The sequence below is a fragment of the Schistocerca americana genome, chromosome 2, assembly GCF_021461395.2.
Source record: "Schistocerca americana isolate TAMUIC-IGC-003095 chromosome 2, iqSchAmer2.1, whole genome shotgun sequence".
Taxonomy (NCBI): domain Eukaryota; kingdom Metazoa; phylum Arthropoda; class Insecta; order Orthoptera; family Acrididae; genus Schistocerca; species Schistocerca americana.
In genome coordinates, this window is record NC_060120.1 from 208,704,968 (window position 1) to 208,730,380 (window position 25,413).

Below are 25,413 nucleotides of genomic sequence, written 5' to 3' on the forward strand. Positions count from 1 at the left end.
CCCCCAACTTGTCCTCTAAATGCTCCACAAAAAAGCATTGTTGACATGAATGATTCCCATCAACTAGCTTATGGATGAGGTACTGGGGTGAATAGGTGTCACTGCACCAAACCTCCACAACATCTTATGTCCACCAACCAGATGCAAAAATTGCCCAATCCACTCACCTATCATTTCCTATTCCAATCCTGTGAAGATTTATCCTACCCCATCATCATGGGCCACGCCACCTGTGACAGCAGCTGTTTCATTTACCAGCTCTGCTGCAGTCACTGTGCACCTTTTTGTAATGTTATGATTACTAACCAGCTCTCCACAAAGATGAATGGCCACTGCGAAACTGTGGCGAAGAGTACAAAGTGGACCATCCTGTGGCACAACATGCAGCTGAACACCACATATTTTATTTCAGTGACTGCTTCACTACCCGAACCATCTGGATCCTTCCCTCCACCACCAGCTTTTCTGAACTGCGCAGGTGGGAGTTGTTGTAACAACACATTCCGACACCCTCCATCCAACAGTTTTCACCCCTTCTGTCCTCTCATCTCCCACCCTGTTTGTTTGCAGCCAGCCCCCTGCCAATGCATCCACCCATCTTTCCCCACTCCTCTCCTTTATTCCTCCTTTTTCCCCCACCTCCCTGCCCCACAACCTCCTGACACTTCCACCTGTTGGCAGTCTAGTCCCCCCTCCCCCACTTGATTGATGGTGGCATCCCACATGATGTTGCAGTCAAACAATGGAAATTCCCGGTAGAAATTTCAATAATGTGGGATAAGAGATTGCTACTTACTGTGTAGAAGACGCGTCAACTTTCAGACATGCACAGTTAAGACAATTTACACAAAGCTTTTGACCACAGCCGTGTGTGTGTGTGTGTGTGTGTGTGTGTGTGTGTGTGTGTGTGTGTGTGTGTGTGTGTGTGTGTCAAAGGCTGTGGCCAAAAGCTTTGTGTAAATTGTCTTGACTGTGCTTGTCTGAAAGTTGACGCGTTTTCTACACAGTAAGTAGCAATCTGTCTTTTCCCACATTATTGAAATTTCTACCAGGAATTTCCATTGTTTGACTATACCTGACGAAGTTAATGGTAGATGGTAGATTGATTTTATTTCTACATCGTGACTAACATACCAGAATTTTTACATTCACGGATATGGAAATGGAATGTTAAGAGGATAGAGAATGAGAAATTTCACTGCATTTTTTTATTGTGGCACAGGTGATATGCTGAAAATTATGGATTACTGGTTCAGATCTTTTGATCTTGCAGTTTTCAACAAATTTGTTCCAACATCTTACATTAATTTTTAAAACTTTCCTGTTCTGTGAGAAGGCCAGAACCAGAGAAGAGTGTTCATGTGTAGCTGGGAATGTTGTTGTTTAACTGTTATCTACATCTACATGGATACTCTGCAAATCACATTTAAGTGCCTGGCAGAGGGTTCATAAAACCACTTTAACAATTCTCTATCATTCCAATCTCGTATAGCGCACAGAAAGAATGAACACCTATAGCTTTCCGTACGAGCTCTGATTTCCCTTATTTTATCGTTCCGCCCTATGTAGGTCGAGGTCAACAAAATATTTTCGCAGTCAGAGGAGAAAGTTGGCGATTGGAATTTCGTGAGAAGATTGTCGCAACGAAAAATGCCTTTCTTTTAATGATTTCCAGCCCAAATCCTGTATTATTTCTGTGACATTCTCTCCCATATTTCGCAATAATACAAAACATGCTGCCTTTCTTTGAACTTTTTGGATGTACTCCGTCAGTCCTACCTGGTAGGGATCCCACACCGTACAGCAGTATTCTAAAAGAGGACGGACAAGTGTAGTGTAGGCAGTCTCCTTAGTAGGTCTGTTACATTTTCTAAGTGTCCTGCCAATAAAACACAGCCTTTGGTTAGCCTTCCCCACAACATTTTATTGTTCAGTGTGTTTCAACCATCAAGGTACTTGTACTGACAGAAACCTGATGTTCAAATGGGGAGTATTGTTTAATGACTATTCCATCCACACACATTCCCAGTAAGACTATTTGCACTGGCTAACTGTGAGACTAGTTATGTTTTATTTTACTGTGTATGGAGACAAATACAACAGCAACTGTTACCATGTTACCATGGAGAGAGAAAATGATAACAAAATACCGTTTTTGGATGTTTTAGTTATGAGACAGACGGATGGAAGATTGAAACAACAGATTTTTAGAAAAATAACGCACACAGACAGATACATACATAAAAACTCTAACCACCATCCACAACAAAACAGAGGTGTGATTAAAAGTCTCGTTGACAGAGCCAGACGGATTTGCACGCCGGAGTATCTAGACGTCGAATTAAAACATCTGAAGCATGAATTTTATCTACGACGACGAACTATTACCCACGGCTTTGTAGAGAAGCAATTGAAATACATAAACATAGGGATAATTTTAATTGGAAAGAAGAGACCATGAAACTTAGTGATATTTGGACAGTGGCACTACAGAATTGCTAGACAGTTCTATCCGTGACGAGATTACGATCGATATTTAAGTTATATCTCTGACAAAGATTATCTCTGCATATCACGTGTAACTCTGTTCACGCCCACTTTCTATGATATACAAGTCGCTCTCAGACGTCCGACCCGTCAGTCGGCAAGACTCACCGGAGGAGAAACACCCCTCTGAAGATGTCCAGCGCAGCTCTGGACGAAACGTTGAGATTTATTGCACAGAGAAGAATTCCCAAAAAAGATAAAATTTTACTCCTATTTTGAACTTATTTTATATAATAAGTTTTAAAAATTGTAAATAAGTATTTCCAAAGCACTAATATCAATGACATACTGTACTTTTCCATTCTATTTTACAAACATAAATAAAGGGTAAAGACAGTTCATAACACGTAATGTGTGTGATGTGATGTGAGGGAGGGAAAGAGGGCAGGACAGGGACTTATGTTAGAATTCTAGTAGTAACTGGTATTCAAAATCATGTGTGTACAAACCGGACAAATAGTTCAAGAGTTGCTCGGATTACTCCATACATCATGTATCTCCAACCATATGCACTGAGCATAACACGTACATAGCTGGGGTCCTTTTTATTTTTTGCTGATTTTTTGCATTCTTGTTTCCACAGCCTGGAATAACAAAATTGGAACTTTGTTTTCAATCAATAAAAAGAAAGAGAAAAAAAAAACACACACACACACACACACACACACACACATGGGGGGGGGCCGAGGAGAGAGAGAGAGAGAGAGAGAGAGAGAGAGAGAGAGAGAGAGAGAGAGAGAGAGAGAGAGAGAGAGAGAGAGAGGGGGGGGGGGGGGGGTTAGGGAAGTAATCTCAATCCTTTTCTTCCCACACAAATTCAAAAACTGTAGATCATTATATTCTTCACATACCTTTCAAATCTTTCTCCCAGCGAGGATGACTTGTGCTCTTTCAGGGGCGCATACAAATCTTCAACTTCAAAGTCCCTCTTTAAGCCAGTTTTGAAAATTGGTAGAGTCCACCTAAATGAACACATTCACATGAGAATGAATTTACTTCAGACATTAAACTTTTACTTTTAGAAATAAAAATTAACTCTATACTGAAATGGAATGTCACGTGGCTAGGGCCTCCCATAAGGTTGACCGGTTGGCTGGTGCAAGTCTTTGGAGTTGACGCCACTTCGGCGACTTGCACATAGGTGAGGATGAGATGATGATTAAGGCAGCAACACCCAGTCCCTGAGTGGAGAAAATCTGACCTAGCCAGGAATCAAACCAGGGCTCCTGAACATGGCATTCCATCACTCTGATGCCTCAGCTACTGAGGCAGACAACTATTCTCAAAAGCATATTCAAAACAATTTATGGAGATAACAGACTGTAACAGTCTTTAACTCAATTATTCACACAACAGAGGTTTAGAAATGATCACTGTTTCATCATAATATGTCAATGTTATGTTTCAATGTAAGAAAGCACATTTTATACTATGTACTCCAAGTCTCATACAGCTAGTTTATTTTGCTCTTTGAAAAATTCTTTTGCCCTAGCAAAACATAATTAATAATTATAAAGGGGACTGCACATGCATGCCCCATGTTATCAGGTGTCTGGACTCCCCTCAATATTCACCCTTCAATGAAACAGTCCTCCTCCCCTCCAAAATGGAGGATTTAGCAGATTCCTAAGGTGTTGGAGTCTGCATTTTGGCTGATCAAGAAGTTTTCCATCCTGACTATCATGTTTGTCACTCTGGAAAAGGCACTCACACATCAGTTTCTTCACTCTAGCGAAGAAGAAAAAGTCACTACATGTCACATTAGGAGAAAGGTAGGAGGAGGCAAAAATTTAGTCTAAACGAGCTGCGTGTGGAATGAGTTGCACCAATGTTGTGATGACAAAAAACCTCTGGCATCCAACTCCACAGATTGCTTTGCTCCATATCATGGTCATAGTGATGCACTTAACATTTGTCCCTTATGTTTAGGTATGTAAAGTCATCTGGACTGGCCCCACAAGGCTGCAACATTTCCACTGCTGGTTCAGTGCAGCAGGCTTATTAAATAGGATTAAACAGTTGTGGAACCCAGTGGGCTGTGACATTTCACATGTTAGAAATGTCATGCAGGATACTTAAAACTGATCCACAGCTGATTTTCTGTTTTTCTGCTATCAACTCAATTGTGATACATGTGCGTCTGGGCACCAGCACCTCACTTCTATTGCAGTTAGCAGGTCTTCCTGAAAGTGTGAGCTGCTACTATGTTCATCATTTGGACTTGTTTGACTACACTGGAGGCATCTGCACCAGGTAACTACTAGTGTGCAGATGATCATGCATTGTTGTCATACACTTCGACCGTTTCAGCAGTAACTGCTGCAGAGTTATTCTCTTCAAATGCAGGAAAAGTATTACCACACTGTACTGCATTTTACATTGTGAATCTTCTAGCAGAATGCCACAGTAATATGGTGCTGAAATTTTGGTATGTGTCAAGGCTGCAGACAAGTACTTTGACATGAAAAAATATTTAATTACATAATTCTGTTCTGTTGTAATAATTAAAATTTAATGGTTACTCCTAGAAGGTGGTAATCTTCACTGTTACAAAATTTCACAGAAGCTTTATGAAATTTGAACCATCTCATTCCCAAGTTCACCTCTTATGTTACCATACTTGAGCTAATATGTCATCCAGTGAAGCACTGACTCACCATCTGCTTACCAATGTGTATTCTCTTTCTTTGTAGTTCTGTCTCCATCCTGATTTCATGTTCCATGTTCACTGTAAGTCACCTTGGGATCATCCATAGGCGAAATCTGTTATCTTGGTTGAGTCAGTAGGGACTAAGGGAGTAAACACAAATTTCATCAGTCCATTGGTCACAAGTTCGTTCATCTGCAAGTAGTGACATGCACCAGGAATGTGATCGGATGAGGAAAGTATGTGAGGGTAGCAAATGGCAAGCACTGAAGGCATTAATGATGCCAGATCTGAGAAACAATTTATGGATACAGTGAAAGTAAATGGATTTGATCGGTACACAGGGTAGAGCAGATGATTTGTGTCCAAGGGCTCAGTCGTGGTGAGAGAAACCCCACCGCCATCAGACCGCCCTCCAACACGAAAGTGATGATAGCTACAGAATAAAGAATGCCTTGAGATCCAGAACACTGAAATGGAAAACCTAAACATGTAATCTACATCAGTTGAACCATCAATAATAAAATTTAGAGAATGAGGTAAGGCAGCAGTTAGGTGATCCCGGCCTCTGCATATGATGGGAGGCATCTCTCCCACCCCACCCCCGAAGCTTATAGTCAAGGCATAAACGAGCACTTACAGTTCAACAACCACTACAGCCTCTAAAATGGAAAACAGAGTGGTGAGAAGAGAGAGAATCTACAACAAAGCAATTAAGGCTGTCAAAGCGTATGGGGGGCTGAGTAAGTGCTTCTCTAGCCAAACAGTTGGCCAGTACATTCCCTGAGACACCCACAACTTGGGACCCAGAGAAAGAAAACCAAATGGTCTAATGGACTAAGGTCAGTGAGATGGTCATGAACAGCAGAGACCATAGTGTGACATAACAGCAGTCAGTGGCCTGGAGACAAAGTCACAACATATTAAAACACAGTCAAGGGAGGCATGTTTAATAAAATGGACAGTGCTGGTAACAACTATCAGCTCTGCTGTAAAAAGATTACATTTTCCCAGTAATAAGTAGTGCTCCTGACCAGCAGGAGACATGAGTACAGCATCCTGTTCAGGGTTTTGGAGTTATCAGTGTAAAAAATGGTGACACCCTGAAACTCCTTAAGAACTGAAAGGAACCGACACCAAAAAGCCAAGGGGGGTGAAAGATTTTGGGAAACAAATAGACTGGTCCTGATATGTGGCCTGTGTGCCAATGAAGGCACGATGCGTGGGAAAACACAAGGAGTACATTCTAAGTAGGAGATACTTAAGCCTAAGCAGATAGCTGCGAGGCACATTCCAAAGGGTAATCCCACTGAAAGGTGGATGTCGGGGGACATGCCCAGCATATGCAAAAATAATAGGGTTTGTTGCAAGATAGTGAAATTTTTGAATGGCAGTTACATAGGAGAAAAAGAACTCATAGCATTTGAATTGAAGAGATAAGATCCCCCACATTAACAAGACAACTGTCTATGGGATTAGCACAGAGCAACAGCCGGCAGCCAAGTCAGCATTTTGCAAAAGAAAAGTCCCAAAAATCTGGACTGTGCAACAACATCTAAGCACAGAGTACCTCTGTAAAGATCTGGATCAGGATAGACTGCAGTACAGCAAGAGAAATGCGTGAACCATGTTTTTGCGGCTGATAACTGCGAACCATAAAAAAGGTTCCAATTAGAGGCTCACCAGATGGTGGGTTTGAGATCAGTTGAGGCTACAGAGTGGGAGCTGTACCAAATGCGCAGTTGACATATAGTGAGAGGGGGGGGGGGAGGGTGTGACTAGTCACCTGACAGACATCAGCAGCCCATTATGGCACTGAGGAAGAGACTGACACTGAGCACAGGGCCCTATGGGATACTGTTCTCTTTGAGCCATGGGGAGCTGAGTCTAGGACTACCCGTAATCCAGTACAAGCAGTGTGATAAAAACTGACAAAAATCAGTAAGTAGTCTAGTCCCAGTCACAGAGGTTAATTAAAATGTCTTGCCACAAGGTGGTGTCATGCCTTGTGTAAGTCGAAAGAACTGTAATGAGGTTTTGGCATTTGGTGAAATGCCTGTCCGGCTGACATTTCCAACCTAACTGTGTGTTTAGTTGTGGATCATCCCTCCCAAAAACCATGCTGATATGGGGACAAAAGCCCCCAAAGATTTGACAACACAGCATAATCAGTTGACAACCAACCTTTCAAGCAGTTTGTAGATCACACAGCAGAGGCTAATTGGCCTGTAACTTGTCAATGAATGGTTTTTTTTGTGTGGCTGAAGGATAGGGGTGGTGATACTATTGCAAAAGGAAGGCACCATCATGCCAAATACAATTTAAAACCCTGACGATATACACCCATTGGGTAAAATTCAGATGACTGGTCATCTAACGATTTAATCAGAGCCTGGGGCAATAACATGAGACTAAGCAAGAGCCTGAAACAGTTCTGAAACTGAAAGATTCATTACATAATTCATCTTGGTTAGGTGTGATGGGGATGTCTTCCATTTATCACTCGCGCAACTAGGAAACAACTGTATAGGAAATCGAAATTAAGTCCCATGCTTCTTTGCAGAGCGCAGGAGAACGATGCGGGAGACCCACACCCCCTTACTAGGCAAGGTCCTAATGGAGGTGGTTTGCCGTTGCCTTCCTCCGACCGTAATGGGGATGAATGATGATGATGATGAAGGCGACACAACAACACCCAGTCATCTCAAGGCAGGAAAAATCCCTGACCCCGCCGGGAATCGAACCCGGGACCCCCTGCTCGGGAAGCGAGAACGCTACCGCAAGACCACGAGGGGCGGACAACTGTGTTGGAAGAGGATGCAAATACACTGCAAAGTGCGTCACAAGGTGTTCAACAAGAGCCAACCCTTCAACACAAATGCCACCTGCAGGGAGAGACCTGGTACAGTTGTGGATCTTTGGAGCTCGAGTCACCTGGGATGAAGAGGTGTATTCCCAGAGGAGACGTTGCACTCCCTGCATTCCTTCTTACTGCATCAAATTACATGACGAGACTTTAACTCTCTCACTTTTAAGTGATTTGATGCAGTCTGTGAAGGATGTTGCAGGGCTCTTAGACACTCCTTAACAGCAATGGCAATGTCTCTGGTCCACCATTGCACTATATTCGTCAATGGAGGGGGACCTGCAGAAATGGGAACAGCAGTTCCAGCAGTGGTGGTGATCATATCTGACTTTTTTGCATAACCTGGTTGATGCAATCTGAGAAAGAGTGTGAAGTTAACAGCAAAGGCACACACTAGCCAGTTGGCTCTCCGAAGCACCCAACACTGTAATCGGTCCGTCGGGCAATGACAAAGAAGTGACAAGACCCGCAGAAACTTGTCACTGTCACAACGATTTTGTCACGTAGTGATCAATGAAGCAAAGTCACGAGAGGCACTAAAGTGAGTAGGAGTACCATCGTTGAGGAAAGGCAGATCATGGCCAGTACGAAGTCAGTCAATGGGAAGGTCCATACTAGATGAACTGGTACTCTGCCACAGGGCATTGTGCACACTGTAGTCTCCAAATACGAGGAAAGGAGAAGGGGAGGGGAAGGTATTGAGGATTAAGGTGGTCAACACAGTGGAAGTGAGTGGCTACCTGAAGGTAAACAAACTTTACAAATGGTGATCACTGGTCGTTTGCACTCACACTGCTATTGTTTCCAACAGTGAACGAATGGGAATCTATTCGGGTGACATTTGTGCAAATCAATATACAGACCTCTCAAAACGTCCTCCTGGGGCCAGAACAGTACAGACAATGCACAATAACCAAAGAGCATTGGGGAATGGTCATCAGTGAAGCACCTTTCTTGTCGAGCAATGCAAATTGCAAAAGAGAAGGAAATAAGGTATGATCCGACAGGTGGCAGTAACATTTATTATATTTTCATTGAACGATCATGCTTGGGTCCCTAAGTTAGGTGGGAAGGCACCAGGAGGGCCAGCCACGCCTTGTGATCACTGCCTGTCACCAGTGGGTATACAACCAGATGAATGAACATCTTTTCAGAACCCAACTGCATAGCCGCCGCCTCCTCCTCCTCCTCCTCCTCCTCCTCCTCCTCCTCCTCCTCCAGTGGCCGAGATTCTTGTGAGGGCATATCTGCAGTGGGTGTGGGATAAAAGAAGAGCAGGCAGCCTTTGGACCCACAGGCCACAGCTCCTTGAGCCACTGACTTGCATTGGACCTCTGGGTTTCCAGGAAAGGAAGTGGATCCTTAAGATGGTGCTGTAGGAATCACAAGTGAAAGGACAGTGGAAGATCTGGTTTAGATAAACTGAGGTGGAAGAGGGTGGAGGTTTGGAGGAGTGGCTGTGACTTTCACACAACTGGTCATGTCAACAGGATGTACGTGTTTATACTTTTTTTAGCACCTTCCCGATTCGAATTCTTGTTATCTTCTTTTCTTTGCAAATTCTTGTGTCTTCTTTTCTTTCTTAATGACTGAGAAAACTAATGAGTATGGAGGACGGTGTTACAGTTGATACGCAAGGACAGTTGTTTGCAAGTGCTATTTTCATGGAGTGATTGTCTGCAGTTTCCAAACTTTGGTATTAGTCTTCCTGCCACACGGCAGACTCAAAGTGCAAGCACTGGATACACTTCATTGTTGGGGATACGAGATTTCTTTTCGCACCTCCATATTACCACGACTTTCTCTGGGAGGAAACTGCCTCCCAAGTCTATAACGGAAGCACCTTAATCTGCTTAATTATCTGTATTACACGCCGTTCAAAATGTACCAATCGCCGTTCAAGACTAGCCCATAGGTCCTTGTATGTCTGGAGTGTAAGATCTCTGTGCAAGATGACTCTGAACCATTTTCCAATTTTAAGTGAGGGTGGCGACGGCAACAGTCACTGTATAGCAATATGCCACATCCCTGCCTATGAGTTATATATTGCTGTTACGCTTTAAATGGTCACCAAGCGTGAGAACAATGGGCTGAGAAGCCGTATCGTGCTGGAACTAACAGACACAGCGGGCATTCACCTACAAGGCTTTGAACCAAGAAGCATTTGTTTCATTATTTAGATTCACTGTTCAAATGTTAATATACGTCTCCAATCATGCTGCTGACTTTACCTATACTGGTAACTTGTTAATTTCAATATGGCTAAATTCATATACAGAAACTAGTTGCAAATTTCACTTGCTATTGTTAATCATTGGTGGGCAAGATTATTAAACCAGTCACAAGCCTGCTCTGAGTGAGCAAGTGTCAACCTGTTGAGACAGCTCATTAGGAGTTAATGATCAGTCTCCGAAGAGACATCATGTGAATCCAGGTATGAAGTGCGATTTCGTATGAAAACAGGAACAATATGTCGGAAATTGCCTCAGATGACAAGAGTTTCTCAGCTTCTTGTTACTTTGTAAAGGAGTCCTTAGATGCACGTGTAACAGTGTAAAGGAAATTCTTAGATGCTGGGAGACAAAATTCTTATGAGATGCTTCTGCTGACTCCATGTAAATCAACACATCGTTCTGTCACTATATAAGCTCAATTTAATACAATATATTCCTTGTGTGTGATGTGTAATTTTATTTGCATGGTGTAAACTCAATCTCTTTTTACAAATACCTCAAAAATTTATCTACCTATACTTTTATGTAAATAGCAAATACATTGTAACACATCCATGTATATCCTGACATATCCAAGATCACTACCAAAAATGATCCACGGACAGAAAACAAAATTAAGTGTGCCATAATATGCCGATCTTAAGATCATGGGACAGTACGATAGGGATGAGGAAAACCGACCAGTTAAAACCAATACCGGAACTGAATAACCGGCATTTGTCGGCTTTAACTTGGTTTCTGTTGTAAGTATTTATTTTTATTAACAACAAAGAACAAAACCGAAATATCAATTAGAAATAGCGGTAGTACTAATTTTTTTCCATTTGTAAATAAACCTTTTTACATGGGAGTAATTTTTATTCATAAAATCTGCATTCATTTTAAATATTACATTACAGAAAATGGCAAAACGAACAATGCTACTTAACAACAATGTCGACAGAAACGAGCAACTAACACGTGGCCCAAGGATTGCTATAGGGTTGCCGAGATGATCTCCTGTTGCCGTGTGTCGTGGTTCAGAAATCCACCATGTGTTGCACCTGGCTTAACTTTTTTGTTTAAGTGCTATACCCACTATGTGTGCAATATGCGTGTTACCATTTCTGTCTTTTGGGGAAACAGGCAACAGACGCTTTTCATTCCTTGCGTGAGAAAATAGTTTTAACAACTGCAGCCCCCTCTTACAAATATTACAACTGGTATGTCACCTAGTCATTCACACATCTGAAGAGTTTGAATTGTGCAGCAGGGGCGGCTTTAATCAGTAGACATTCAGTGTACATTTTCCGCATTGACTCATACCATACATCGCATAAATCTTCTCTCTCCCAATCATCTGGCTAGTCCCTCTTTCCACAGGGGTTGCAGGAGCTGAGAGAAAAGGAGCACTGGAGCATTGAAATATCCAGACCTATCTAATGTGACTGCTATATCAAGACTGCCGCTTTTTAGTGTCATCTGTTCTATGTGCGAAACGTCCGTCCTGATGCCAGCCACTCCAATCAAGGGCTCCCCCACTGGATCCACTCATCGTAGTGAAGGTAATCTGGCGGAACTGTCACTTGGTGTTCCGATGCCCTAAGAAGATGGGCTTAGGTGCCCTTAGCATGCGTGAGGAGCCAGTAGCGCAGCCAGGGGCAATTTGTCAGGGGGCTCTAGTGAAAGAACACACAACGGCCCTACCACGTAAGACTAATGCGTTGGCTTTTAAACGTGTATTCCACAGGTAATTGCACAAATATGTAACACTGAATGCAATCGGTGCTGCATAAGGCGTTGTTCTCCATATTTTTGAGAATAAACATCGAATCCAGAAGGGCTGATGTAAAGTAAAGGAAGAACTACGTGAAGAAAGGAAAGCCGAACCTAGGGAAGAGGAGGGTGAACATCAAAGGCTGTCATAAGAAAGTAAGGGAAGAAAGTACAGTCAGAAATTAAAGGTTACATAACAAAAAAGGAAGCAATAGGTTGAGGTCCCGTGCTCGCCACGCACATACTCACGAAAGAGTCGTGAGCCCCTTGAGAGGCTTTATACACTGACAAAAATATCGCAACACTAAAAAATAATGGATAGCAATCAAATTCCTGGAATACATTGTTATAGGTAACATATTTAACACTGCAAGATCCGAGGTTATGTAAATGCAATTTAAGCCACTGCAAATGAGAAATGCTGATACATTAATAACCAGTGTAACTGCCAGAACGTTGAATGCAAGCATGCAAACGTGCATGCATTATGTTGTACAGGTGCCGAATGTCAGTTTGTGGGATGCAGTTCCATGCCTGTTCCACTTGGCCAGTTAATACAGCGACGGTTACTGCTGTTGTGGTTGACAGTAGAGTTGCTGTCAGATGATGTCCATATGTGCTCAACTGGAGACAAACCTGGTGCTCGAGCAAGCCAAGGAGACATCTCAACACACTGTATAGCATGTTGGGTTACAACAGCGGTATGTGGACGAACGTTATCCTGTTTGAAGGCACCCCTGGGATGCTGTTCACTAATGGCAGCAGAACAGTCGAATCAGCAGATTGACACACAAATTTGCAGTCAGTGTGCATGGGGTAACCACTAGAGTGTGCCTGCTACGAAATTGCACCCCAGACCATAGTTACAGGTGTAGGTCCAGTGTGTGTAGCACTGAGACACGTTGGCTGAGAGCCTCAACTGGCCTCGTAGCCAACACAAAGCTATCACTGGCACCGAGGCAGAACCAGAAGGCACAACAGACGTCCACGGTTCCCTTCAAAGAGCTCTCGCTTGACGTCACTTAAGTTGCAAATCTCTAAATGTTCATCTTTTCGTAGATGGTTCTTTTCAGTACAGAATGTACCCACCTAATTTTCAAACAAAATGATTGGCCCAATAAAAAGTCTGGAAATTAGACGGCTGGAAAGTGTCTGATTTGACATTTAAAGCCGCAAATGGTGGTGGTTTCAGGTCAACAGAATGCACGCTACAGGAAGTCTGGCTTAAAGCTATTATTGAAGTAACCAATTTGTAACATTTTTTATATAACTGATGTCAATTGCTCTCCAAATATGTGCTGTAGATTCAGTACGATGCGTCAGAGACATAAATCAAAATGATGGTCATCCCTCTCTGCAGTGCTACGGGGCTGTCAGGAGCCCGATCATCTTGCGACCGTACATTCTCGTGACCCCCGCTGCCAGCCAACGTGTACAGTGGCTACATTCCTGCAAAATCTTTCTGTAATATCGCAGAAGGAACATCCAGTTCTCATAGCCCTATTATACGACCTCGTTCAAACCCTGTGAGGTGGTGGTATTAATGGCATCTCTGTCTCCTTGAAGGCTTTCTTGACATCAACTCATGTCTGGTCTCCAAGAAAACTAACGCCCATTACACTTTAAAGCATGTGTTCAAAGCAAACCTATCTGTATCTTCATAGTGGCACTATTAGCGCCACTCTTTTGCGACTGGTGTGAAATGGGAGTAGAAAGTGGTCAATATCGAGAAATGTTCCCACATGACTGTCATGGATTTTGATGAAATTTTGTATGAACATTCACACATGTTCTCAATGAACACTGGTAAAGCTTCAGTTTCAGAAATTCAATACTTGCAGAGATATAGTCACTTGTTTGAAACCATAGCACAGCTTCCAATAGTGCATCCCTGAATTTTCAGCAACTTAGAGGTATCTCATCTCAAAGTATTTGCATGAAAGAAACAAAACTTGGTTATCTTATACAACTTTTAGAGCTCTTTGAAGTAAAATATTAAGAAAAGGATTTCTGAGCAATTTTCATATAGATAATTTGAAGCAAAGTTGGTCGAAAAAATAGCTGTTTAAAAAATGCTAACTTTCTGTTTTTTATATCTCCAAAAGTAATTGTGTTATGTACATGAAACTTTGCACACCATAACTCACCAACACAAGGTCTTAGAATATAAAATTTCATTCTCCTATTGCTTTCCATTATTTCACAAATCTAGGGTGAAGTTGACGATTTTTCGAAAAGTGCTAAAATGGGTATTTTAGTCAAATTTTTCAAAAAAGTGTTTTCTCCAAACTCTTCTAAACTATGGTCATTAGAAAGAGCATATTCTAAACTATCTAGAAAAGTGGATTTGGTTTTGCAATGCAAGCATATAAGGCCCTAAAAAGTAGCATCATCAAAGAGGCGCACTGGAAGATTGAACACATTTTTCTGGCACTCAAATTATACCTGAAACCTTTTATTATGCCTAATAAATGTTTATTAGTGCCTTGAATAATTGAAATAAAAAGATCTGGTAAATAGGCAATGAGACTGTCAGAAAAACTTGAAAACTATGAGAAGTAGTGAGAAGTAGCCCCTCTGCTTTTATCATAAGTGTTCATATGCATAAAAACTTCTCATTTAAAAGAGAGAGAGAGAGAGAGAGAGAGAGAGAGAGAGAGAGAGAGAGAGAGAGAGAGAGAGAGAGAGAGGGGGGGGGTGGGGGGGCGGGGGGTCATAAAGAATTCAATGAATAATAGCTTCTTATTTTTTTGTACTTCTCAAAATTGTAAATATTTACAAGTGGAAAATGAAGCCCTAGTATTTGGATTCAATTGTATAAAACATTTTTCCAAAAAAGAATGTTTGCTTGAATTGTGCATCAAGTGATGTAAATTTTCCAATCAATATTGCGGAGATTTTAATACCTGGGTGTTGTAACATGGGAATTTTTGTCAAAGTTATTAGGAGAAAAATGTGAAATTGGTTGGTTAAACATCTTAGAGTTTTAATTTTGTATTTAGTCACACTTAAATGTAGCCTACCACCTTGGTAAATACGTAACCACTAGTTTCACAGAGAAAATTCACAAAATTCACTGTTTATAGAAAATATAATGGCAACAATTACTTTAACAATCAGATTGTTTCATTGTTGTGAGCCTTGGCCGGCCGAAGTGGCCGTGCGGTTAAAGGCGCTGCAGTCTGGAACCGCAAGACCGCTACGGTCGCAGGTTCGAATCCTGCCTCGGGCATGGATGTTTGTGATGTCCTTAGGTTAGTTAGGTTTAACTAGTTCTAAGTTCTAGGGGACTAATGACCTCAACAGTTGATTCCCATAGTGCTCAGAGCCATTTGAACCATTTTGTGAGCCTTGTTTGAACACTCAGTATTTCAGTGGTGTGTTTGCAGCATAGTGAGTGGGTTCTCTTGACTGAGTGTGGCTGTTAAGTGATTCGTAGGACCATCAAAGTTTGTAATATAATTTACAAAAAAATTGTTTTGATTGTCTCTTTTATAGCATGTATCTCTTATTAGATTTTTTCATTGGTATTATACATTGTGTATAATTTCATTCAGTAGCAATTTGTCCGAAATTTAAGCATATTATAATTTGCACTTAGAGGCCAAATACATTATTTAGTTACTTATTAGAGATGGATGCAGAAGGGAACAGAATACCTTCCTGCTCAATTGGGCAAGGAGATAGTGGAACAAAGTGTGATGTCACAAATGCTTCAATCCCTTTGGGAAGGTGAATCATAACGTTAAGGCAGGAATTCGCACTCTTGATACTGAAACAGCTAATAAGGCTTCTGATATGTTGAAGCAGCTTATTAATAACAAAGCCAGGTCAGAAAATTTGTCTGGCTTCCAGAACTACCTTAAATAAACACTTGGACAAAGCTTCATCAGCCTCATCATCACATTCTGATGAGGACTTTACACCAAAAGAAGAATTAAATAGTAGCTTATTGTCTATCGGTATTTCACCCCTGAAGAGAACAGTAACCTACAGAGATAAGCCCCAATATGTGAAGAAGGAAATTCAAAAGGCTCCAAAATGCGATTAAAAACGGAAATGAAAATGCAATGGGAGTAAACCGACAAATTGAAGATGCTTGTGAAATTAAGGAATGTGGAAACTGTGCCGACTATGCACATTTGTTGACTGAACTGAAAGCCAAGATGCAGAATGCAATTCATAAAGAACAGATGCAAATTTTAACCTTGGCACCTGTAAGTTGGACAGTCAGACAAACAGCAGCTCAGTTCGGTGTGTCCGAATGAATGGTGAAGAATGCTCAGAAGATTAAGGAAGAGAAGGGCATTCTGGCACTTCCCAAAAATAGGCAAAGCAGGAAATTACCAGCATAAGTTGCTAGTAGCGTGTGAAATTTTTTTGAGGATGGTGAGTATAGTAGGGTGTGCCCTGGAAAAAAGATAATATTTCAGTTAGACTTTTAGATAGAAAGACATACATGCAGAAAAGATTGTTACTCTGCAATTTACAGGAAATTGTATGTTATCTATAAGAATATAAATGGTTCAGAAATAGGGTTCCCAAAGTTTTGTGAACTTAGACCCAAATGGTGTGTAACAGTAGGATCAGGTGGAATGCATGCAGTTTGAGTCTGTGCAATTCACCAAAATGTTAAGCTTATGCTTAGCGGAGCTGGTATATGTGAAAATTAGAAGGAGATTCTCAGCAAGGCAGTTTGAACTCTAAACAGTGCATGCTACATCGCTGTGAAAGGTGTCCTGGGCCCGAAGCTATAGCATCTGAAATTGCCAGCTATTTCCTAGATCATGAGCCACAGGAAGTTATTGTGTTTAAGCAATGGATACATACCAATCAGGCCACACTGGACACGAAGCAAATGGTAGTGGATGAATTTATTGAAGATGTAAAAAATAAAATATGGAGTCTGTCATGCCATCATTACATTGCCAAGCATCAAAGCTTGCATCTTAAAGGCCTTAAATGTCATCTGAAAGATGAAGAGCTTGTTGTCCTAATGGATTTTGCAGAAAATTATTCTTTTATCATTCAGGATGCTGTGCAAGGCTTCCACTGGGACAACAGTCAAGCAACAATTCATCCATTTGTTATCTACTTTCGTCAAAATGAGAAAGTAGAATCTTTAAGTTTTTGTATTATCAGTGATTGCTTGCAGCATGACACTATTACAGTTCACGTTTTTATCAAGGAGCTCATCAAATATATAAAAGCAAGGTTTTCACAGATATCCCACATTCATTATTTCATTGATGGCTCCAGTGCTCAATACAAAAATTTCAAGAATTTCCTAAATTTGCGCTATCATAAGAGTGATTTTGGAATGACAGCCAAATGGAATTTTTTTGCTACTAGTCACGGGAAATCACCTTATGATGGGATTGGAGGTACAACGAAGCGGTTAGCAGCAAGAGCAAGCTTGCAACGGCCACTTAATGGACAAATTCTTACTCCCCTAGATCTGTTTCACTTCTGCTCTGAAACATTAATGGAATTAAATTTGTTTTCGTCAGTAGAGATGAAATTGAAAAAAATATTGTCACAAGAAGAGAGGTTTAAACTTTGACAAACTGTAGCAGGCACTAGAGAAAATCATCACTTTTTACCTATTGATGTAACAGCAATTCAGGTCAGCAGAGTTTCAAGTGATTGTTCATCTTTTCTAGCTAAAATGGGTCACAGTAATGAAGGAGGCATATTAATGTCTGCTCTCCAACCAGGACAATATGCTCCACACATCTATGAAAACGTGTGGTGGATTGGGAATATCTGTGTGACTTCCACAGAGCAAATGAATGCATTAGTAAACTTTATGCACCTACATGGTCCAGCAAATTCATTTTATTGGCCACCAAGAATTGACAAGTGCTGGGTTTCAGAACACCACATTATTGCAGTTATTCCAGCTCCATCAGTAAATTCGTCTGGCCGGCAATACACCATTCCTCTTGATATGCTACATTAATTTTCTGATGAATATCAAAAATCGAAATAAGTTAAAGGAAACAATCTAAGGAACCCAAGAGTGCCTTCTAATGTTACACAGGGCACTTAAATAATTTTACTATCAGGCTTGGGATCCTGTGGTAAAGAAACCCACCCATGGCTGTTGTTGCTAAGCTATTGGGCATAGCCCCTATGGCAATGGGAATGCCAGTTTTCTCAGGTGAAATGAAACTAGCAGTGGTTAAGCCACCATGGACCATAGCAACTCATTTATACACTTCTTTTCCATCAGTAAGCTGGTCTTGTTCATTTAACAGGCAATTAATAATTAGATGATCATGCAAATAAATTTTACAATTTACATTCATTCTTAATGATAAGTGTGGTCTTAAGCTAGGTCCTATTCATCAGGACTTCTTATTTCACTTCTCCCAGACATTAATAAACATGTATAAGGCAAAATAAAAGATTTCAGGTATGATTTGAGTGCCAGAAAAATGTGTTCAAACTGTGATGATGCTACTTTTTAGGGCCTTATACGCTTGCATTGCAGAACCAAATCCACTTTTCTAGATAGTTTAGAATATGCTCTTCCTAATGACCAAAGTTTGGAGAAAACACTTTTTTGAAAAATTTGACTAAAAATACCCACTTTTAGCACTTTTTGAAAAATCGTCAATTTTACCCTAGATTTGTGAAATAATGGAAAGCAATAGGAGAATGAAATTTTATATTCTAAGACCTTGTGTTGGTGAGTTATGGTGTGCGAAGTTTGATGTACATCCCACAATTACTTTTGAAGATATAAAAAACAGAAAGTTCGCATTTTTTTTAAACAGCTATTTTTTCGACCAACTTTGCTTCAAATTATCTATAATGAAAATTGCTCAGAAATCCTTTTCTAAATATTTTACTTTAAAGAGCTCTGACAGTTGTATAAGATGGCCAGGTTTTGTTTCTTTCATGCAAATACTTAGAGATATCTCAAAGTTGCTGAAAATTCAAGGACGCACTGTAGAAAGCTGTGCTATGGTCTTAAACAAGTGACTGTATCTCCGAAAGTATTGAATTTCTGAAACTGAAACTTTACCAGTGTTCATTGAGAACATGTGTGAATGTTCATACAAAATTTCATCAAAATCCATGAGGGTCATGTGGGAGCCTCTAGATGACTGGCATGGAATGACCCATATAGAAACAAGCCTATCAACTTTTGTTTATATGGCACAACAACTCCTTTGTGAGATTTTTCCGTCGGTGTATTTGGATCTCTCATCTGCCACCAGTGATACCCACTAAGCTAGTACTACACAAGGCTAAATTAATAATGATACTTTTAAGACAAGGTTTGAAGCCTACAACGAACTTCAATAAACACTTTTTAACCTTACCAGAATGTGATGGCTGACAGCGGGCTTGCAGAACTTCTTGGATGAGGCAAGGTAGCAGCATCGTCCTTCTCATTCATTGTCACACTCTGGAAGTTAAATACGCCCACATTAGAAACATATCGAAATCTAGACTACCAAATCCTAAAATATAAATTATTGCAGCTTTCACCATACAGATGTGTTATTTGCTGTAAGTACAAACCCTTTCACAAAACAGCCACACTTTCACCATCCCATTCCAATCGCAAATGGTGTGCGAGAAGAGTGATTACTAATAAGCTCCAATTTCTCTACTTTTACTGTCACTGACCATTCTGTAAGATGCAAGCGAAAGGCACGTTCTTAAGTTGGAACGTGTTTACGTTGTAACAATAAACCTTTACGATGTGTGTGATACGTAGCGCCCAACGCAGGAGTTGGACAAGGGATCTTGAGATACGGTCGTGGACCTCCACGACGCCCTCGCACTTACTTGAATTAGTGGCGACACAATTTACTTTAATAATCCTACCTTACATGGTTCACAAGATGACCACGCACATTTATGAATTGGTTTAACAATTATTTTACGAGTGAAGCGTTCAAAGAATAAAACTATCTACCAACTTGACCGAAAATCCAAATAAGTTCTGGTTCCGCGTTAAATCAGAAAACGGATCAAAACCATCTGTCATGACAGACAGGCCACAAACGCGATGAAACAGATAACACAGAAAAAGTCGAAATACTCCAAGTTTTTTTCTAAAGCTTGTTTCACAGAGGAAGATGACGTAGTTCCTCCTCTAAATCTTCGTACGAACGACAAAATTACATAACGAAGAAAGTGACCAAGAGATAGAAAAGCAACTGAACTCTTGCAACAGAGGAATGGTCACTGGACCCGACGGGATATCTATTCGATTCTACATAGAATATGCAAATTAACTTGTCCCTCCTCTATCAGCTTTGAACCATAAGTCTATAGAGGCGCGAACCGCTCCTAGCGTTAAAAAAAAGTTATTCTCATTTTCGAAAAGGGTCGTCGAACAGACGCACAGAAGTATAGGTCTTAACGTCGGTCTGCTGCAGGACTTCCGAACGTATTTTGTCATATATTATGCAGACCGATAATCATCTCTGTACGAACGAGCAGGTGTTCCGAAAACGACTGTGTGAAAGCCAACTAGCTCTGTTCGTCTGGAAGACCCAGAAAATAGTAGATACAGATGGCCAGGTGGAAGCGGTGTTCGTTGACTTCCGGAAGGCATTCGTTATAGCTCCGCACTGCCGCTCAACTATCATCATACGAGCTTATGAGGTATTATACCAACCGTGCGATTGGATTTCAGGCGTACCTCAGGGCGAGTGTTATAGGAGTATTACTTTTCACAACATACAGTATATACGAGGTGTGGCTAGAAAAAAAAACCGGACTAGTTCTGGTGAAACAATAAAACGAATGCAATACGGCTGAAAGTCGCGTGGCCTGTCACGTGACTCTCGCTCCGCCTACTGCTCGAGTTTCATCTGCCTCTGCACTCAGTCTGCCCGTGGCGTCTGTTTTAAGTAGTTGACGTTTTGTCTGTGCGTCGGAAAATGTTGAGTGTACAGAAAGAACAGCGTGTTAACATCAAATTTTGTTTCAAACTAGGAAAATCTGCAAGTGAAACGTTTGTAATGTTACAACAAGTGTACGGTGATGATTGTTTATCGCGAACACAAAAAAAGTGTTTGAGTGGTTTAAACGATTTAAAGATGGCCGCGAAGACACCAGTGATGACACTCGCACTGGCAGACCATTGTCAGCAAAAACTGATGCAAACATTGAAAAAATCTGTAAACTTGTTCGACAAGATCGCCGTTTAACAATCAGAGCAGTGTCTGAGTTACAGGAGTTGACAAGGAAAGTGTTAGGCAGATTCTTCATGAAAGTTTCAACATGAACAAAGTGTGTTCAAAAATGGCTCCAAAGTGTCTCACAATTGAACAGAAGGAACGCCGAAGAATGATTTGTTCTGACATCCTGGAAAACATTGAAAGTGATCCCACCTTCTTACAAAATGTTTTTACTTGCAATGAATCGTGGTTTTTTACTTACGATCCCGAAACTAAACGCCAATCGATGCATTGGAAAACTCCCGGTTCTCCACGACAAAAAAAAAAGCACGAATGTCAAAATCGAAATTCAAGGCAATGATGATTGATGTCAAAAAAAAAAAAAAAAAAACAAAGGGATTGTGCACATTGATTGGGTACCAGAGGGACGAACAGTTAATCAGCATTACTACATTAGCGTCCTGGCTACCCTACGTGAGCGAGAACGGAGAAAACGGAACGATTTGTGGAGAAAAAAGTCATGGATCCTTCACCAAGACAATGCCCCAGCTCACAGTGCGTTGTCAGTGAAGACGTTTTTGGCAAAACACAACATTCTACTGTTCAAGTTCCGAGGGCGTCCGTTACTAGCATATCAACGTATTGCTACCTGTTATGTCGTCCTAAAGAAAATACCTTCATGGTAAAATTGGAGAGTGTCAAGCACACACGGAAGCTTTTTACCAGTCACTGTTGTTCTCGCAAACCATATGCCACTGAAACATAAGGGTGAAGTGACACTTGTATACGAAGAACCCTCGGCCACACACCGGAAGGTGGCTTGAAGTATAGATGTAAATACAATCAACCTTAAAGTTGGTTTGACTCTAGCAACATTGATGTCCCATCCTCCAATTTTTACTGACGTCGATACAACAGACCAATCGCAAACAGTGCTTAAGAGCGTGGATTTCCTTTCGCCATGATGAGGTGTGGGGCCTTAATTCAGCAATGCTTACTCATCTGTATGTGAAACAACACTTCCTTAACAGAGGATACTTTTTAAAAAAAATTCATCATTAACTGACTGTAACTACTTTTTCGACCAAGACCATAAAAATGTCTAGATACTGAAACTATCGACACAGTTGACTGACTAGAGGCATTATCATAGCAAGGAAGATCTACTGTTTAGTGTCCCAGCCCAGGTCAGAATGATTCGTGCTGTACAAGAAAGTGAATGGCAACTTGCCTTAAACGTGGTAAAATTTTAAAATAACAGTCATCGGATGAAACCTTAACTCTTGACTGCAGTATTAACGATCCGCCGACGCACTCGTATCAGACCGATAAAGACTAGTTGTAACGTTGTGAATCGATGTTAAATGAGGCGAAATTACAATTTCCACTACGCGAGGGCAAATGAACAACTTAGGTTTATTGGGAGAACTTTAGAAGTTTGTTGGGGCTACAAACTATGTCGTAACCCATTCTCTAGTACAGTTGTTCCAAACCTGGGGTAATTACCCCAGAGGTGTTAAATTTTCTGAGGGGGTAAAAACTAAACGATTCGATTGCGTTTCAGTCACGAAACTAAATTATTTTCAGAAGATCATAAGTTTTATCTCAATTTTGTATCACCAACAGTGATTCTATAACTTATGCATAATTAATTTTCCTCAATTAGTAGCCTTAATGCAGTAGAGACTAAGGTTCCTTACACAGTCCACCCAAAACATATTGTGCTTTGTCACATACGTAGCCGTTGATAAAAGTGAGACGTACCAAATGCTAAATATCTGAAGAAAATGTCTTTTGAAACTGTAGATAACATCTGCAGTAGTGCAGAAATTGCTGTATTACTTCCGAACAGACAAATGAATTGACAGCATGACACAGCAATTAACTCCATAAGGGTTGCTATAGTTCTGTACACAGTTTTATTAAAAAAATATATTATTATTATTATTATTATTATTATTATTATTATTATTATTATTATTATTATTATTATTATTATTATTATTATTATTTCTTTACTTTCTCAGACGTTAAGTCTGGTTAAAAATGGGACGTGACGCGGACCTTGGTCAAGCGTCACTTCCTTTTAACTGTACGGTATGTGTTATATTGCATTTAGGAACTTTCGGGTAATTGAACATGTATCAATAATTACGGATTTCTGTAATTGTATATATAAGTTTGGATGTAGCTGTATTGTATTGATGTACTGGTGGATATTGTGTGGTATGACTCCTGTAGTTGATAGTATAATTGGTATAATGTCAACTTTATTCTGATGCCACATGTCCTTGACTTCCTCAGCCAGTTGGATGTATTTTTCAATTTTTTCTCCTGTTTTCTTTCGTATATTTGTTGTATTGGGTATGGATATTTCGATTAGTTGTGTTAATTTCTTCTTTTTATTGGTGAGTATGTCAGGTTTGTTATGTGGTGTTTTTATTATTATTTATTAATTATTGATACATGTTCAATTACCCGAAAGTTCCTAAATGCAATATAACATATACCGTACAGTTAAAAGGAAGTGACGCCTGATCAAGGTCCGCGTCACGTCCCATTATTATTATTATTATTATTATTATTATTATTATTATTATTATTATATATCATTTTGAAAACAAAAGTGATCTAACAGAAGCCTTTCACTCTACAGTTTAGATAGTTGCTAACGTTGGTGATAATGGGGGGGGGGGGGGGGAGGGGAGGAGGGGCTAACCATGGCACGGCGGTCGGGGGTACTAGCTAATGTCTGGGCGCACTCAAAGGTATTGGACTAAGAAAGGTTAGGAACCACTGCTCTGGTACGTCTGTAGTGTTCACGAATCTCGTCAGGACGCAGCACCTTCACAGAACTTCCGAATTCTAAGCAATGATTTTTAACTACCTAGTTGGTGCCGTCAGTTATCAAGACCGTATTAGTACATCCTTATCGCGAGACACTGGGTGAGTGCAGAAATAGTACCACAAAGATGCTTACCAACGCCTATACTGCAATTTTTCCAACGCCCCCTTCGCGAATGGAACGGTAATGTTAGAAAAACGTAGAAACTGCGCATAGCCATACACAAGACACTGAGTTGCGGAGTATTTACACTAATACACATGTACGCTGGCATATGAAGGATTATTTACTCTTACTGCAATGGATTTGAAGTCTTGTGTAAGTCAAGTGGCTAAAATATCCCGTGTTCGGCAACGCAACCTGGAGCACCACGGAATACAGTAAGGCCCCGATAGCATGCTCAGGAAATTTTTAATTCCCCATTTTAATGGTAGCCTCCAATTTTGTACATTTAAAACAGACAGAAAGGAAAATTTTGTTCTATGAAAACCTGAATATAACAATGCGAAATATCTGAAGAGGAACGACAAAGCTAACAAATCACACATTATGAAACTGAGGAAATGTGTTACCGTATCTTTAAATGAGACGAGGGTATCTTATGTTGTCGGTATTTATTATTTTGGCATGAGTCTCGGCACAAGCAATTTTACTGCAATATTTCTCTAACCAAATGCCAATGCTATAACAATTAATGGATTTTCGAAACTTGGCACTTATGTCTATCTAATGATGAATTCGATTGACAGCGACAATGTATTTCCATTTAAATAAAGAATTTTTGTAGTAGGAAATAGTTTAACATTTTCCTGTAGATTTTTTTTACAAGTTCTGAAAAATTGTTGGAACAGGTTACACAAGTGGTGTCATTTCAAACTGTGTCAAAGTTGCACCGGGTCTACAGAACTGAGAGAGAACATTTTGATTTTTGCATGAAATGAATGATTTTTCCACTTACCGCTATATCTCGACTGGTTCATGAAACGTCCGTTAGTCTTTAAGAATCTTGCACCTTGATATGACGTTAATCGTTTTCTACAAATGACAAATGAGCTCTGCATGATCTCTGCGTCGTGAGCATGTTATAATGGTTCAGGAAAACATGCATGATAAGCGTGTCTCACGTTTGCAAACAGAGATCTGCGGTGCATGCTCTCCTGTGAAACTGTATTAAAAAAATACTTATGGCTTACGATTAGTAAATATCACAGGTACTTTTTAACACACAAATTTCAATGATGATGATAGTGGGCTGCGATATTATACAAGAACGCTCACTTTTACAGCAACCGATTCTGTCTGCTTCAGTACAATGGGAGACTCCCGAAATTCAGAGTATTTGTTGGAATGAAGAACGAAATACTTTCAAA

General features: G+C 40.5%; 1 protein-coding gene across 2 annotated transcripts in view; it reads right to left on the reverse strand.

Annotated features, from left to right (window-relative positions):
* The window catches only part of LOC124594749 (probable multidrug resistance-associated protein lethal(2)03659), a 288,064-nt gene that overhangs the window by 104,067 nt on the left and 158,584 nt on the right, over positions 1 to 25,413 (reverse strand). Inside the window, exons 2-4 of one of the 2 annotated variants that reach the window (XM_047133129.1) lie at positions 19,384 to 19,469; positions 3,399 to 3,509; positions 2,997 to 3,131 (exon numbers count right to left, since the gene is read on the reverse strand). In XM_047133129.1, the coding sequence (XP_046989085.1) occupies positions 2,997 to 3,131; positions 3,399 to 3,509; positions 19,384 to 19,460 (323 nt within the window). In that variant the 5' untranslated portion in view covers positions 19,461 to 19,469. Of the gene's footprint in view, positions 1 to 2,996; positions 3,132 to 3,398; positions 3,510 to 19,383; positions 19,470 to 25,413 lie in introns of those variants that run through there. The other variant, XM_047133130.1, reaches the window with a different exon arrangement.